The sequence below is a fragment of the Molothrus ater genome, chromosome 1 (assembly GCF_012460135.2).
Source record: "Molothrus ater isolate BHLD 08-10-18 breed brown headed cowbird chromosome 1, BPBGC_Mater_1.1, whole genome shotgun sequence".
Classification (NCBI taxonomy): domain Eukaryota; kingdom Metazoa; phylum Chordata; class Aves; order Passeriformes; family Icteridae; genus Molothrus; species Molothrus ater.
In genome coordinates this window covers 130,017,024-130,035,420 of record NC_050478.2, presented here as the reverse complement: position 1 = coordinate 130,035,420, position 18,397 = coordinate 130,017,024, and the positions used below count along the sequence as shown (strand labels likewise).

At 35.4% G+C, this 18,397-nt stretch overlaps 1 protein-coding gene across 1 annotated transcript in view; it reads left to right on the top strand.

Moving 5' to 3' along the window:
* VPS13B (vacuolar protein sorting 13 homolog B) overlaps positions 1 to 18,397 on the top strand; it is a 433,772-nt gene that overhangs the window by 212,001 nt on the left and 203,374 nt on the right. Inside the window, exons 22-23 of the mRNA XM_036379056.2 lie at positions 4,848 to 4,975; positions 13,422 to 13,656. Of these exons, the coding sequence (XP_036234949.1) occupies positions 4,848 to 4,975; positions 13,422 to 13,656 (363 nt within the window). The remainder of the gene's footprint in view (positions 1 to 4,847; positions 4,976 to 13,421; positions 13,657 to 18,397) is intronic.

The following is an 18,397-nucleotide window of genomic DNA, read 5'->3' as shown; positions in this document are numbered from 1 at the left end:
GTAGTGGCTGTTTGGGGTTTAATTAGGAGGGTAATTTGGGGGATTTTTTTTACATATAAAGAAAACAATTCATCTTCTGTTTAATTTAAATAAATAAATAAATAAATATGTGTGTGTGATTGTGTGTGTGTGTGTGTGTGTGTGTGTGTGTGTGTGTGTGTGTGTAGACCATTTTGATTTTTGGGGGTTGTTTAACGTTTGAATTTTCTCCTCCATGGCATTTTGATCTTATTTCTAATCCTTTAGAATCCTTGATCAGTTCCTTAAGGTGTTGTATTCATTGCAAACACCTTAGTATTTTTAAGTTTATTTTTTCATGGAAAGGCATATCTAACTCATGAAACTGAATACCTGTTAAAAGAAATCCCATGAGTGCTCTGACTCCATGCAGACCGCTTCCAATTTTAGAAGGAAAAATCTCCCTAGAAACAGAGCGATGTGGTAGGGGAACATTTGCCTCTGGTTGCTTTTTTCTTTCAATGTCTTGGTAACTGTGGTCAGTCTATAACAGCAGTTTCCTCAGCTTAGCTCCCCTCTGGTGTGTGAGAGGCTGTATGACAGGTGATGTGGTGGTGGAAGGAAAGCTTAGCCAGCCTGGTGAGGTCACGGCACAGACACATTCTGAGTAAGCCATGGGATGTGACAGAGTGTGGGTTCTCGAGGGCAGGACTGAAGGCACTTGAGATGGTAGTTCATGTTTGGACTCAGGTGTTTATTATTTCTTATCAGTGAAACAGCCTTACAACCATGAGTTCTGCAGCTTTTCATTAGCAAGGCACAAAATGGCTAACTATCTCTCTTTACAAGGTCTTTTAAACTATCCAATTAAGAAAGGACACCTAGATTATTTTCCCTTTTAACCCAATAACTGATCCCTCAAAGCCTGCAATGCAGACTTTTCTGTCCCAGTTACAAAATATCACCCAAACCCATGAAGAAGAAGGAAGAAGAAGGTAAAGAAGAACAACTTGCCTCCACCCTAAAACCTCCATCTTGTTTCATATTTATTTCTATATTCTAAAACCCCAAACTCTAAGCTTTCCACCCTGTGATATTACACACTTCTAACTAACTACAGACCCGTAATCCCAGTGCTATCAATCAATTTTTAAAGTCTTCTCCACAGCCTCAGGTGAATTTCAGTGTTCTCTTGTGGATCTGTGCCTTTAAGCACAGAAAGTTTAAAATTCTCAGCATCCTGGATTCCAACAACAGAGGAGGGTCCTGCTGCCTGCCTGGCCGGCTGTGGACCTGTCCTGAAGGAGGAGTGCTCTGAGCTTTTGGACATCAGTGAAATTGTGGATTTGCCTGCAGCAGGATGACCATTTCCAGCCAGAAAGAAGCTGCTGCCTTCTTCATGCATGAGGGATCTGAGGCACACAGTAGGATAGGAAAAATGAGTCCATCTTGTGCCAGAGAGATTGAGATCTGGCAGGTTTGTGCCACACAGAAATCAGGAATAAGGTATTTCCCTTTAGTTTAATTGCTATTTGTAAGGAGAGAGTAAAGCATGACGCCATCAGTGCCTACAGATTATCAATATTCTTCAACCCAGTAGTTTTTTCTGCATTGTATTATTTGAAGATATGTCCATTTGTCCCAAATCATACGTCAGAAATTCTCTTTTCCCTTTTCTATTTCTTAATTAACTGAATATTAATAGCACAGAGTAGTGTTATTTTCACAAAGGTTCTTTTTATTTTTAAAACCTATGTATTTTCTGGATCAAAGTTCTGAAAACACTCATTCCTAGTAGGCTAAAAAACACAATGAAGGAGACATTTGTCTAAATAAAAGAGACACTTTTAACTGGAATTTATACCTATAAGTCTTGCTTGGTGGCATTGCCTACAAAGTGAGTACTTCAGTGATGGATTTTGCAGAACTTGGAATTCCCTCTGTACTTGAACCAGAAATTGTTAAATGAGTTATGAAAAGTAGTCCTTTGATGAATCCTTTTTTTTTAAAAAGTCTGTTCATTACCAGTGTGTTCTGAAATTGGAAAGTGTGGTGGCTTATGTGTCATTGATGTGCTGTCTATGTGTGCAAAAGCACCAATTAAACAGTAAGGGACTAAAAGATAAGAATAAGAGCATTTTATGTTCCTGTGCACTGTTTTTGGGGGTTTTTTTTTATTCAACTGGTATAACCTAAAGCAGTCCCCCCTTCGTTGGGGTTTTTTTGTCCCCTCATCAATTTGGAAGTGTTTCATACAAATCATATTTTCTGTCTAGCTATTGCTGACACCTGGGTTGAATACAAGACTTCTTACATTGTCAGGAAATGTTTCAAGGTTTTCAGTTCAGTAGTAGCTAAGTGGAATAAGTATTTTAGTAAATTACGTTCATACTGAGACAGATGAGGCTGATCCAGTTTACATGTCTACTCTAGAAGATTGGCCAAATCTGGCACATGGTAGCCACACCGGACAGTGTCTTAGCAAATATCATCTCCTGATCTCCTTGCCTGACAGGGAATTAGACACTTCTTTCCCTGCATCCTTTCAGGCAAAATTCTGGGATTTACAGTACAGGGGAAAAAAAAAGTACTGCTTTCTTCTTTTCTCTTCAGGAGTTACTTCTTTGCTTGTGTCTTCTTTCCACTCCAATGTACTTTTTATTCCTGTTCTATTTTCCATGGTTTATGGTTGAATGGTTCCTTATCTTTCTGTTGGGGTTTGAGACTTTCGGGTTTTTTTATCTCTTGGTTGAACTTGAGGGATTATAGCAAAGCTGGTTTTATCATGGATATTCCTGGAATTTTGCAGATTTCAATGACACATAAATGAAGAAAAACAGGAGGTACTTCAGTCAGCTAATCTTATTTTAAATTCACAGATTGTTGTTGCTGGCTACTCTGCTAATTGAGAGAGAATTAGCAGTTTTTATTTGTTTTCCTGCAAATAAAATATGGGAGATGGGAACTAAATCTAGCTTTAAATCCCACTCATGAGGAATGCACTTGTGAAGGGATGTAGGATGTTGACAGTCCCTGCTGAATGCATTGTAGAATATGTAGGTTTACATAGTATTTATCTACTCATCCTGACCTGAAGCATCCTATCTGTGAAATTGCTGGAGTCTCACAGTGATTTGTGTGCCATTCTCACCCTTACCCACACTTGTGTTCCAGAGTTCTGTGCTTCAGTGGCTCCTGTTTTAATACTTCTTGGTACTCAAGTGTTCCTGATTCTTACCTTGTAGTGTATGTGTAGTGTAGGGCCTGACTGCACAGAAGACTGCACAGAAGATGATGTGAATTGAGGTGGGGTAATTAGTTGAAGGAGAACAGCTCTTCCTTGACTGATCTCTTTGTTTTAACTTAATCTATTTGTAATGGGGATGGAGGATACCTTCATGGCATGAAGCTGTCCATGTGAAATGTTATAAAACAGCTATTGCATGTTGCTTCTCTAGATGAACCATTTATGTGTTTGTCTCTCCAGAACAGCTGACAACAAACAATCCTGAAATATAATGCTTTTTACCCTCTCACAATCCAGTTTTCATTCCGTATCCTTCCAACATATCCATAGTTGGAGCCATGAATCTCTGAGAGGACTAATTATCCTGTAGCCATAAAAATCCTCTTGCACTCTTTTGACCACCTCTCTTTCTGAATCTTTGGATTCTCCATCAGTTCAATGAAGTGAACGTTTCTCTTTAAGATGATTAAAAATACTCTTTGTTGAGGGATTTTTTTCTGATAATGTTAGCGAACTCTAGCTTTGATGGGGAAAATGTCACAGATTAATTCATCCAGTGACATTAACATTGCATTCTCTTGGCTAAAGGTCACCACTTAGATGTTTCAGTTTTAAATCCTCCCATGTTTCATTGCATTACTGAAGAACCAGTAATGCATATCAACGATCAGGTATTTTTGCTTTCCTTAGATCAATTGAGAGCATAATTTTTTCTTAAGAATTTTCTGTAATTTTCATGTCACAGATTTCTCCTAGCTGTAAAATTGGTAGACATAAATTGTCACACACTGATTTCAATTTAGTTTAAATTTAAGTCATGAAGTCTTTGTAATTTATTCCTGCAGTTTTATCAGCTCAACAACAAGTAGGCCAAGACTAGAAATGTCAAATAAGCTGACAGTTGTTCTATGGGTATCCCAATATACAATGAGGTGGATATTTTGTAAATCATGTCACAAGGAACTATGCACCACTCACAGTCCTGTTTTGAAGTTCTAATGTGCTTATATTTAATTTAACATTTCTAAAATCTTTTCATGTTCATGTTTTTAAATAACAGTTTAATGAAATGTCTCTTTTTATTAGAAAACAATTTTGCTGAAATATTTCATACTTTATTGCCTTAAAATTTGACAAAGTAAGAAAATAGTTTAATTTCTATGTCTTTTTTTGATGCATACTCAAATTTTTAAAGGGATTTTTTCAAAGAAAATGAATTCAAGGCTGTTATTTAATGTGGTCTGTCATTTCTTACAATTTTAGAAAGGTGATACCTTTAGATTACACCAGCAATGTATGTGAAAACCTCTTGAATTTCAATTGCATCATCAAATAGGTTATCACACTTTGAAAACTGTCCTAATTTGTTTAAGTCAAACATTCTTCATAATATTTTCTTAGCAGTTCATGTTGAAGAAGTTGGAACATTTAATTTTATTGTGTTGTATTTCTCACAAGGCTTAACTGGTGCGTATTGACAAGTTTAAAACTAATAGAGACATAATTATTATGTGCCTAGTGAGATATGCACAGTGAGAGAAAGACTTTCAGAATGTACAGAAATTGTTTTTCTTTGCTATCAGTAAGTATATTATTTACTTAGATTTCTTTTTGTAACTGAGTTTTTTTTTGTTTGCATTAGAATCTCGTCCTTTGTCACTCCCTGTGAAAACTGTGCTGAACTCATCTGAAAACTGCAGAAGTCCTGAGGAAAGGATGAAAGAATTTATTGGAATAGTGTGGAATGCAGTTAAGTGCCTTACACTTCAGGTAAGATGAAAAGGAAGTGAAAAACCCCCTATGTGTTTCCAGACTTTATGATACTTTTTATGCATCCTAGTGCTTTTTATTAGAGAGGTTTTAAAGGAGCTCCCAAGCTTTATTGTCTTATTTCAGTAGTTTCAAAGTCTGAGAGAATGAAAAATAAAGTAAGATTTTGGGTAAATTAAGCAAAGAATGCTTTGGTTTTAAAATAGGTTTTGAAATACTGTTTTGTATTTAAAGGGAAAGATCCTTCAAAATTATATTAGTAAAAATTGCTTGTCACACTTTTCTGCATCATAAACACTGCAGTTAGATTTGCAGAATGCTTTCTTTTCTAAAACTATTACAGGAAAGTGTGTAAGATAAATATTTTCCTGAAGTGTATGATACAATTGCTGTTGTTACACAGTGAAGGCTCGGCAGCTTACTTGCCTACTTTTTCATGAAGGACAAGGAGATGGCAGCTGGGATTAAATAATTTGATTTATACTGCTCTAGATTGTAGCTGCTGATCAGTAAAAGCAGAGTTTTTGTGTAGAATTATAGATGCCATTTTAGGACTCCAATGTTAAGATTGCAGGAACAAATATTAGATGGCTTAGAAATGCTAGAATTATGACTGAATTGTTCCCAGTACTTATCAAGTGCTTATTGAGAAATCATTCTAATTTGGAATTATTATGACCCGTGCCTCTTGAACTATACATTCATTCTATGAGATCACTATTTTATGGTACATCAGGATATAGTAGCTAATCTTTTTTTTTTTAATTAAAAAAGTCACAGAAAAAGAAAACTGCCAAAGAAAAGTCTTAATTACAACTTTTGGCAAGTTTTTTGTCATTATTACAGAAACTAATTGTCATTATTACAGAAAATAACTTGTTCCTTCCTCCTATCAGGCAGTATATTTGATAATATGCAGGCTCATCCCAGAATGTGTGTCTGTGTCACTCCTCTTTCATGTGTCACTCCTCATTCATGTAAAAAGTACTTAAAATTCACAGTTTTAGAAAGTTTAAAAGTTCAGGTTTTGCCTGAGCAAGAACTTGAGACTTGTCATCTGATTGCAGAACACAGTGAAGTTGTTTTCCATTTAATCTATTTCATTTTCAGCCTTCTCTTTAATCATTATTTCATGAGTATTTTGCTTGTTTTCCTTTCTTTCTCAATGTTCTCACCACTGTAGATTAAAATGTCTAAATAAGAGAGAGAATTTGTTATCTATTTGAAGGAAGCAGTGTATTTTTGTTATGTGTCTGGCTGGTACTTAGCACAGTGAGACTCTCTGTGAATGCAGCTTACAGTTTAAGTCATAATTAAAGTAATAATATAATAATGACAACGAGGCAGAGCTGGGTCCTTTATAAAAGGGGAAAGCTGAATCAGGACTGCAATACTCTACTCCTAGATTTTTCATGGTACATGTTTTAGTGAGCAACCAGCAAATTGAATTTGTTTTGAGGAAAGAGTAAAGCACCAACCACAAAGTTGTGTGTTACTAGATAGGAAAATAAGGTATTGTTTCTTTTTGTGGAGATGAAGAATGGTGAGTGATAGGCAGGGGTTGTCTCAAAGAGTAATTCCTAAATACCTTGCTTCTCTGACCTAACATACAGAATAGGGCTCATACTGGCAGAGGATTTTTTGTATTGGGTACTTTTTCTGGTGCTTGAGGTTCTAGATTTATTTGCTTTGTACAGGTTTCTGTAAATAGAAACTTATGGTTACTATTTTCATCATTATGACTCTGAAATTAATTTTTTGGGTTTTATCAATGTTGAAATTAAACACCCCTTTGAATTCATACAGTAGCTTGCACCCTTTGTTTCATCCTTATTGTTTAACTGTACTTTGTAAGGTATTTGCCAGTACCTTCCCAGAAGTTTAGTGAATGTTAGCAGAGAAACATTTCAACAGACCCTAAGGAAGCACTGCAGGAAAGTTTGAGAACGTGCTTCCACACAAATGTGCAATAGTTATTTCTTGTGAAATATGAAGGATTTATAGGTATTTTTGCTGTTCTTTTTATTACTATTAGTAGTCCCTATGTCTAATTTATTATGGTTTTCAACACAAATGCCATATATATAGCTTGTTTCTTTCAATATCTGCCCAAATGGGAAATTTGTGCAAGGCAATGTATAGAGGGTAAGAAAATGAGTATCATGACTCTGTATTGCAATTCAAGTATATTATATTTATTTTATTATACATAATGTGCATTTTATTAAACATATATAACTATATTTAAATTATAAGTTTTTACAGATTTTCTGTATTATTATTTGGCATGAAAAAGGGAAATTTCTAGAATAATTTGTTTGGTTAAATGCTGGAGCATTTAGACTCTGTGGCTTTTTTCTAAAGCTAATTTTCATGTTCCTGGATCTTTTAGTTACATGATTTTAGAACAGAAAAGTCTGTAGTTGTCGTCAGATAAAACTGAACTTCATAACTTAAAATCATCAAAGGATTATTCTTTTAGTGGAAGTTAGAGTAAGTAAATGTGTTTGGAACTAAAGTAACTGGAAAGTTTATTTTGGATCCAAAGCTGGTACTTGCTTCACCCTAGCCCTGGCTTGCTTCTGATAGAATATTGCATGAAGGTTTTATGCATTGGAGTAGTGGTATTTAAGTGAAAAGACTTGCATATTTAATTATAAAAAGTTGGTTTATTATTTAGTTGTTGTAGGATTTTATATGCAGCCTTTAAGTCTTTTTGGCAGTTACTCTGTGTGGGAAGGTAATACTCATTTTTCACATGTTCTTCATAGTAATAGTTGCTAAAATTGTGAAGCAGTATAAACACAATTATTTTTAATTGGCTGTTAATGCTGAATTCCATTGAGAACAATGAAGGATCTGTATTAAAAATAAATTAATTAATGAGTAATGTTGCAACAAGTGCCAACTACATAATAATGTAATTGTTACATATAAAACTTTGGTATGTCACATGTCTTTAAATATCCCTGAATTTATTTGAAAAAATTAATCCTTTTCCTGAAACTACTGAAAATTTATTTTCTTTAATGAATATAACTTGTAAAAATTTTTGACAAAGTGAAACATTGAAAGGCAAGAAAGGGGAGGACAGATTTGATAAGTGTTTCTGTTCTTTGAATTGTGTCATTATCCAGGGGTCAGGAACAGATTCTGTGACTTGTAATTTAGCAGTTACAGCCCTCAGCAGTTTTTTTGCAATTATGAGATAGGATTATTTCTTAAGTTGGTTACTTACCACAAGCCAACAAAAATTTGTGTTTTGGGTAACTAAATAAAACCTTTTAAAGGTTTTGAAGGTTTTCTTAGGAAAGAACAGGAATGCTGTGAAGCACAATGACACTGTGTTTTAATTGGTCAAAGAAAATATATCTGATCCTTATTATAGTCATTTTTCTGTACAAGTAGCCTGCTCTCTTAGTTCCTTTACTTACATGTTCTGCTTTGCATTTATAACATTTTTACTTTTGTCTACCTTCAAAACAAGATTTTCTGTTCAATTGTAACAAACACTGCATGTCTGGCTCAGCAGCAGATGGTCTAAATGGTGGAACAAATTTGGATGTTGGAGGCTGGGCTACAGTCTTACAATGCTGAGTGCACCAGAACCCTCACAGAGGTGTGTAAGCAGTGGTTCTTTGCAGCCTGGGGAGTCATTGCAGGATGTTATTCTGTACCCAGAAAAACACATTACCTTGCTGCTGAGCAAGGGTTGATGACTAATTCGGAGAAAGGCAACTTCCCTGGGGAGACATGCTCATGTAAATGTCACCTTGTAGAAAATCTCCAGCACCTCTAATTGAATTATGTAGCTGTGAAATGTGGGTTACGAAAGGGAATCTTATGTTATCACTATCATGAAAGGCTGAAAAGACTTGAACAACTTGTCCCTCTTCATAGCACTTTTGAGCAGTCACTGGCTTTGTTTTCTTTCCTCCAACCCACCCTTCTCAGTTAGGAAGACCTAATTTTTCAGCAGTATTTATTTCACTCTTCTCTCTAGTGAACAACATTCCTTTTTATAAAATAAGAATTAAAAATACTCCAGTAACTTAATACTTTCCTTTTTATGCAAGAGTCGTTGGACATTTTGAGGCTTACATGTTTGTAAAAGTGTAGAGCGTAGAGTTATGCTTTACTTAAAGTTTTAGAAGTAGAAGGGAAAATACTGCTTGCTTCATTGGTTTATCATTAGTGTACATTATTTAGCATGTATAGGCCTTGACATAATAGAAATGAAAATAAGGGGTGATCCTGTTTCAAGAATGTAATAATTCGTTCTCTTTAACACATGAATGTGTTCAGTATTGGCAAACGAACATGTTGCTACCAAAACTGAAATCAGATCCTTGAAACAGAAAGGATGTTGCCATGGAAAAATGAAGTAACACTCAGTGCAGCTGCGAAGCATTAATGAATAGGATATTTTTTTAAAAGATCATTTGTGTTTGGTGTGGCTTGGAGGGTCCCAACCAGATGGTTTCCATGAACAGGATCTGACCCCCAGCTTGAGGACTTCTTACTGGCAGATTACTTCATTTTCTTTCCCTTGGATTGTCAGATCCTTACATTAATGCAAGATTTACTGCTGCAGATTTATATTCAGTTACATAAATCAGTCACATCTTACATTAAATTCACAATTTTAGGCACACAGTTTAACAGTTATTTAAAAAGTGTAAAAAGATTTATATGATAGCTTTAATATATGCTATTGATGTAGTTTAATTTTAAGAATTTGGATTACATATATTTTGAAACACTTTCCGATTGGTGAAGCAATCTGTAGCACACATTCTCACTTTTGTCCAGCATATAATTCCATCATTTTAGGTGCACCCTTCCATTCCTTCACTGGAACTTGTGAGTAGGCAAATGTCCAGATTCTGTGAGTTAAATGTACAGAAATTCCATTGAAGTTGATCGTTGTGAATCTGCCTCCGAGAAGTTCAACAGGTGCAACTCAGTTTTGCACTTACTGGGCCTTTGTGCATTCAAGTTGGTAATTTCTTTTGTGATTATAATCATGGCATAATTTGATCTAAAATATGGAATTTTGGGTCCATACATTCATTGTATTGGCCTTTGAAATCCTGCTGTAATGTTTTGCAAAATTTGTTAATCATATAAAACTTTAAATGAAATGCAGGTAAGCCAACTATATCTGTAAGCAATTCTGTAGTATTACATGTTGTCAATTTTTAGCAAATCCAGATTTAGGATCCTGCTGACTGCACCAATTTGTCATGAATGAGTGATTTAGAGTAACTTGAATAATCATCATCAAAGGCATTAGCAAAGGAGATTTTAATATAAATTCATAAAGGTGTAACTTGGTGAAGATCAATAGCAAGATTCACTCTATCATTTACTAATGGTAGAAATATACAAGGGAAAATAGAATTGGAATAAATCTGGCATTATTTACATGGAGGCCAAAGATGGAAAAGGGTAAGGGAACCGAAACGCTCAGTTATGAAGTTCAGACCGGACTTCCTTGCTTGCCAGATCTCTGCTGTGGCTTAGGTGCAGCTGGATCTGATCTGGACAACAGTTTATATCTAAGAGAAGAAATACAAAGAGTAAGAAAGTCCTTTCATTGAGTCGTGAAATACAGAGTGGATCCCCTTGCTTTCTGAACTCCTGATGAAGCTTAGGCCCAGTCTTAGTCTCAGACTTTGACAACAGTCTGTCTAAAGGAATTACCTACATGGATTTCAGTAGTATTAATTTAACATGCTATCAGCAGCTTATCAGATCTATTGCAGGTAAGAGATCTCTCTGCCTTGGGTTACAGAAAGAATACTCAGTCTCAGATAAGGAATCCCAAACAATGGGAGGCGTCCCAGCTCAAGGGGAGAGTCACTGGTGTGCAGACCAGTTGCACTTTAGGGAAAGTTTGAATTTAACTCATCCAGAGATCTGTTGTTAGTAGAAAGGCCTCTCAGAACAGCCTTGAAAGGCATCCCAGCTCAAGGGGAGATCACTGCTGTGCAGCCATCCTGACAGGGAGAGCTCAAAGGCAGTTCACTTAGGCTGTCATTGGCTTGTAGTCAAACGGCATGCAATGGGAAGGGTGTGCAAGAGACTCCTTGTACTCACAGCTTTCTTTGTTCCTTGATAACTGAGTCTTGGAAAAAACACATTCAAATGTTATTCACATGATCAGGCATGATGCTCATTGGGTCACTCTGCTCTTTGTGGATTTTCTGGAGTTCTTGACCTGGCTACAGCTCAGGCCTTTACCTCATTTGGAGCTTGTACTGAGCTACTGCAGGTCTGGTAGAGGGGGCTGAGTGTATCCATCACACATATGGAGGCCTGATGATACCATTTAAAGCCCACCAAAATTCATGGTCCAACTCCCATTCAGTTGTTTGAAATGAGTAGCAAAGAGCTGCTTTTGTAAAAAAGGAATTTTCATCAGGAATTTAAAGGGGTGAAACTTGTGTGATTCTACTTTCAGTATTCCTGATACAGCAAAGTAAAATAAACCAAATGTGATCGGAAGAACTTTTCTTTAGTACAAAACCCTATTAACCTGTAAATGAAGTGCAAAAACTCTACTGAGTATTGAGATCTGTTCTTCAGAGTGCTTTGTAAAACATGCCCTACAGATCCTGCTGCTGGCGATGTGATGAAGTATAGTATCTCTTCAAGTTGGTGGAATTTTTGGATTATTACCACATGGTTTGTATATCCAGGCAGCATTTGATGTTAATTGTCATAGATGTGTATATATATATGTGTGTGTGTGTGTATATGAAGAATGGGTGATTTTTTTTATAAACTGTTTACTCAGCAAATGCACGGATAAAACAATAGTTATACTGCTCCTAAGTTATTTTGTCATCTATTTATCATTATCCCACAATGATTTGACCTACAGCCTATTACTAATAGACCAGAACACGATCTGTGTCACTGTAAAAATCTTTGCAAATTGACACAGACACTAATTTACCATTTAAAAAAATCCAAATCTGTTACATCTGTAACAATACACCCTAGCTTTTCATTCAGTATAAATAAAGTACACTCAGCAACCTTGGATCAATAAACTACTTATCAAAGATGTAATTAGCTTCATTTTACAACTCAAACAGTTCTAAATCCAGAAACAAACACAAACTTCATGAACCAATGTATTTATTTTTGCAAAATTCTACTTATATTTTTCTGCAGTGAATTCTTGTCAGTTTGTCTAAGCAAAAGGGTACAAAAATGCTGAAATAAAGATGAATATCTGTGTACTTACTAGGCTGGCAAAGTACTTTCAGTGCTGTGGAATTCCTGCTCTATTACAAATCACTATTGTGGTCCTAAAGACCTAATATCCTTCAGGGAAGAGTATGAAGTACAAATCTTGGTTTTTGCTTTTAAGCTGTGCTGTCTTTAACGATGTCAAACCAAAAGAGTGTTACCTAAGTTTGCAGCAAACAAATGTTTTTATCACAGCTACAAATAACATATTGTCCAGCAATTTGTATGCTAGGTTTTTCCAAGCAATGTGAAGCAAGGAACTGAATCACAGGTTGTACTTGCTTAACAAAGCATTAAAATGTGCAGGCTGTTGGAGCCTTTTGATATCCAGGTGCCAGAATGGTATTTGTAAGAGCTAAGGAAGACTAACAGTCCCCAGCTTACATCACCTCTGAGTTAAGAAGTTGTGATGAGTCGAGCTCTTGGTTTGGGCTCACTCTACCTCACTAGAAGCTCCTAAGAAGATGGCAAAACGGTCAGACATGTTCCAGGGCACTGAAAATAAAGAACAAAAAAATGTTATTTCCTGTGAAACCATATGTACTGCTTCTGAATTGCATTGAAAAGGAGATAAAAGTATCAATTTATTATCATCTACTTCTCTTTGTTTAATGTATACACCTCTCCATTTGTTTAAAAGTCAGTCAGTTTTTTCTCTAAAGTTTGTGTTTTTCATAGTTTTTCTAATGATTACCTTTTTTTTGTACATGCTCATTATGTTGCTTATTAAGCAGAGGCAGAATTTTCCCTGAATCAGTTCTTTATAGAAAGTAACAGCATATAAAATGTTGGCTGGTTCTGGAGACTTAGCTATTGCTAACAAAACTAATGAATGGTAAAAAGTAAAGCTTTCTCATTCTGAATGTTCTCTGACTCAATTGCACTTGTACAAAGCTGTTGAAATGTAGATATATGTATTTTCACTTTATATGGCAACACTTTTCTGATGAATTTGCACAGAAAAAACATCCTTCTTCTTTCTCCCCTCCCATAATCATAATTTATGAGCATATATTATTTCCCAGCATTTTGCGTCATCTTTTCTCTTAATTCAACTAGAAGGTAAGACTATTTTCAGTCAACTATGATGGATGAATAACTTCCGATTTTGTACTAATATGAATACACAGTGAGGGGAAAAGTAATCTATTTCTGAGAATCTTTCTTTGTTTTGTTTTTTCAGCTTGAAGTGCAGTCTTGTTGTGTATTCCTTCCCAATGACAGCCTGCCTTCTCCAAGTACTATTGTGTCAGGTGACATTCCTGGGACTGTGCGGAACTGGTACCATGGCCAGGCCAGTATGCCTGGCACCCTTGTTGTCTGCTTGCCCCAGATAAAGATTATGAGTGCTGGACACAAACACATGGAACCATTGCAAGAAATCCCATTTGTTGTGCTGAGACCCATCCTGGAAGAAGGTAACATGATAAACTCAAAAACCTTACTCTTTAATTTCCATTTCTGTCATGAAAATTATCTTCATTTTATTTTGAAAACTTCTGATTTCATACTGCTTTTTTTGCAGAATGTTATATATTATTGATGTCTAGAAATACTACTTATAAGGTTGGCCCCATGGAAATCAACATAGAAATTATCATCGAAGAGCTAGTTCTGTGATGTTTTGTATATTTGAAACTAAAATATTTTTTTACCTTCATTGGTTTTGTTATTCAAATTATTTTGTAGCCAATGATCTTGATACAACAGGAAGTGACAGTAAATTGGAAATTCCAAGACAGAAGAGGCAGGTTAGGAATTCCAAGAGGCAGGTTAGGAAAAACTTTTCATCCCACCAAGGTCTTGGATGCAACATTCAGACTGGACGTTAGTTAAACGTTTTTCACTGAGTGGTTGGTCTCTGGAACAAGCTGCACAGGAAAGTGGTCATGGCACTGAGCCTGTCAGAGTTCTGGATGCTTTTAATCTTAGGTAGTCCTGCAAGGAGCAGGGAGTTGCACTTCTTGATCTTTAAGGGTCCCTCCCAACTTGAGATATTCTATGATTCAATGTAAAATGAGAAAAGAAATACATAAGTAGAGCAAACTGTCAAAAGAAAATAATGAGCCTTTAATGGCCATCCTGACAGGCAACAGTTCTTTGTTCTGTGTTGTGACTTAGGAATTGTAGCAAGGATTTTGTAGAGATTTGAAGAAAAAAATTATAAAGGTTGAGAAAAACACAGTAGTTCTTATTTGAAAAGCTAATAATTGATAGGGCTTTGAGTTTTACACCAGCTCGAGGGAAGGGTCAGCTTTTAACATTCTGCAATTGATCAAGAAATGAAAGGAGGAGATAAGCTGAAAAGGACTTAGCAAGTGAAAACAAGTTGCTTATGTTGAATACTTTTTATTGTGTTCTGGCTTTTTTAACTGAGCCCTTAGAAATAATGAAAATAAATGGTAAATGGACTTGCAGCAGTGTTCTGAATAAACCCTGATGTAAAAATCTTGTTCCATATATATATGTGTATATATAAATATAAATATACATATATATATATGTATATATGTATATGTATATGTATATATATATGTATATATATATATGTATATGTATATGTATATATATATGTATATATATGTATATACCGGAAATAGGTGAGATATAGATATAGATATACTGGAAATAGATGAGGCAAATATTCTGAGCTATCTTGAGCCTTGGGTTCCAGGTTTATTTTAATGACTTTTGTAAGAGCTAGTCTCACAAGTAAGTTTTGGATTCCATGGAAATGCCAGTATTTGTGGTTTAACCCCAGCCAGCAGTTCTGGCTGAGCACAGCCACTCACTCCTCCACCCTGGTGGAATGGAGAAGAAAATCAGGAGGTCAAAAGTGAGAAAGCTTAGGGGTGAGATAAAGGCAGCTTAAAAGATAAAGTTGCAGGTGCAAGCAAAGCAAAATAACAGATTGATTTGCTGCTTCCTGTCAGTAGGCAGGTGTTCCAGCCTTTCTTTTTGGTTGGTTTCTTTGGTTTTTTGGGGTCAGCTGACCAGGCTGTCTCCCTTACCAGCTCCTCCTGTGCCCCCAGTTTACTTGCTAGTGGAGCACTGTCAGAAGCAGGAAACACTTTAGGTACTATTCAGCAATAACTAGAACATACCCATGTTATCCACAATTTTCAGCATAAATTCAGAACAGCACCATCCCAACTACTATAAAGAAAATTAAGTCTATCCCAAACAAAACCAGGGCATTGGTGTACAGTTAGTTCATTTTTGTATTCCTAAACTATATTATTTAGAAAGAATTCTTGCTGTTTTGTGTATTGATTCTAAGATGAAGAGAGGGAGATGCAGCAATTGTTCCATTGCTTTTGTGACAGCATTTTCTGAGAAAATTATTCTGTTTTCTCTCTTGCTGCTGAAATATAAACAATTTAAAGGGTATGTAAAATTAAATGGAAATCACATTCAAGAGCTAGTCCTGCTCCTGCCATCTGAAATTTGTTTGGATTTATAACATTGTGTTTCTTCTCCCTTTGATCTGCCACTTATATTGCCACCCTTCTCCTTTCTGTATTTTACCTTAATTCATGGCAATGGATATAAAATTGTAGTTTTTAGTAGTGAAAATCATATTAGAGATGCTAAAAATGAAAAGGAAAAAAAGTTTGAAAGAAAGAGAGAAAGGTATATGTGGTTTTCCTAATAACTTTCAGTAGGAATGATCTTATTTGCTAATCATAGTGACAGATAGAAGATACATTGAACAGAAGTCTTTTGTTTGTTTTAAACTGATGATGTAATTTAAACCATTTATGAAAGTAAGAAGTCATTTGAGTTTTGTCAGACCCAGATTTGAAGGAAAGAGCCTAGTGAGAGAAAAGAATCCCCCTGCTTGGGATAAAGCCTATGGTAAGGAATTTATTTGTGTGTGGCTTCCTGCTCTGGGAATAATGCCAAACAGAAGTTCTCACAATCTTGATATTTTTGATTCTCTAATGGAGCCATTGCCTTCTCCCATGCCAAGACTCCCTCTTAAAGAGATCATTTCAAAGTTTTTTTCACAGCTTAAAGTCACCTTCTTTGCTTCTTCCCCTGTAGAGGTAAATAATTTTTATGGACTTTTATTGTGAAAGTCTCTTAATTGCTTCTGTCTTCAAACAAGACTTCAGGGACAGTCAGACATGTTACCATCTCTCAGAAATTATATTTAGTCAACTGTGCTTTTCCTGATAGCCATTTTTTTGATCATTCTAAAGAAGATATAAGTATGTGTTGTCACTTTTAAGAAAGCTGTGTGCTCACTGATATAGTTTCTTATTACATGATAGACTAAAAGAGGACAAAAAGGAAACATTATCTTACTGTCATTTGGGAATATTTCAGCCTACTCAGATACTTACTGACCTCAAGATGTCAACATACTGTAAAAATAGCTTATACACTATCCCACAATCAGGTCTTTCCATGTGTTTACAGAGTTTTGCTGCATCTCTGAGGTAATTTTAGTTTGTAGGAATGCTTTTACAGTACTTTTATTTAGAAACATTATGTAGCTCAGTCATTCTAAATAACTAAGTAATCCCTAAATGGATTTATCTATGTAAAGAATGAAATAATTCCTTTGAACTTCTGTTGAATAAATATAAACATACAATTAAGTAAGATATTGAATTGCATTATGTATTCTCAAGAGTACAAATTAATCAGACAGAGATCTGTGAGGTAGTATTTATTGAAGATGTTAAAGTAGAATCACAGAATCATAAAGCCTGGAAGGCCAGGTTGGAAATGACCTTGAATGATCACCTGGTCCAAATTTGCATGGCAGAGGGACCCAAGATGACATTATCTAACACCCTGCTCGTTTCCTCCTGAAAGGCTGCACATCTCTAAGGAGGCTGTTCCAGCTAATGATTGTTGTTACTGTAAAAACTTCCTTATATTGATATTAAATCTCTCCCAGTGCAACTTGTACTTGTTGCCCCTTGTCTTCTCTGTTTTGACACCTTCTGAAGAGGAAGACCTCTGTCCTACTTGTAGATGCCTTTTATGTAAAACAGTTACTAAGGAGAAAATAAATTGTTAGAAACTCAGTTTGAAGAAAACTGAAATGTTTAGAGAAGTGCTTATAGTGAGTTGTGACTTTCTGTGTGCATCTAGCTTAATTGACAATTCATCTATAAAATCTACAAGTTCCAACCTATAGTGATAGGCTAAAATGTGGTAAATATAGTTGGACAACATATGTTGTTATGGTCAGAACTTCTGGACTGCAAAGTGGTCTTCCAAAAATTTAAACACTTATAACAGGAAGACAAATTGAAGACATGAAGGGAACTTTTTCATAGCTAAAGCACTAAAACACAGTTTTAGAGTAACAATGAAAATTTTTTGTATTGATGAAATCCTCCTGTTTTTAGAAGTTTAGACTTTCAGTTATTTTAGTTATTGATTTTTAATAGTATTAATTATTAATATAATAATGTTCCTCTTTGGAAACATAGTAGTAAATCTTTCATAGTAGTAAATTTTATTAATTCATCTTTTTAAAGATGTTTACTTATGTCAGATACAGTAAGATATAGATCTTTAGGTAAGACAGAGTAAAATACTTTTAGAAAGCAGTGTTCAAAATATCTTAAAATTGTTGTTGATTTTGTTGCTAATCATATTCTCATTTTCAAGTGAATAGCCATCTACTGACATTCAAGTGAATCACTATTCCAAATATTTAAATTTGAAAGATGTCTTTTGCTTGTGAAGTAAGACAGATTATATATCTTCCCAGAATTTTGTAACACATGTTGAAACACAATAATCTGTCCATAAGTGACTTGCAGGAAAATAGGAAATTAGTCATATAGATTTCAACCTGAAAGGAACAGTTAAATGTTTAAAGTAGAACAGCAGTATGTTGGCCTCCTTACAAGTTATCATATTGCATTAGATTTTTAAAAATGTTTACCTTTAAATTTATTTTTTTTTATTTAAGATAAATATTTGGCCTTAAAATAGTGTGCTGTTTCATAGAGGGGTCTGTGTGTGACCTTAAGATCATCTATTTCCAACCCCCCTGCCAAGGGCAGGGACACTTTTCACTAGACCAGGCTGCTCAGAGCCCATTCCAGCCTGGCTGTGAGCACTTTCAGGGATGAGGCATCCACAACTTCTCTTTGCAGCCTCTCTCAGTGTCTTGCTATTCATGTAGTG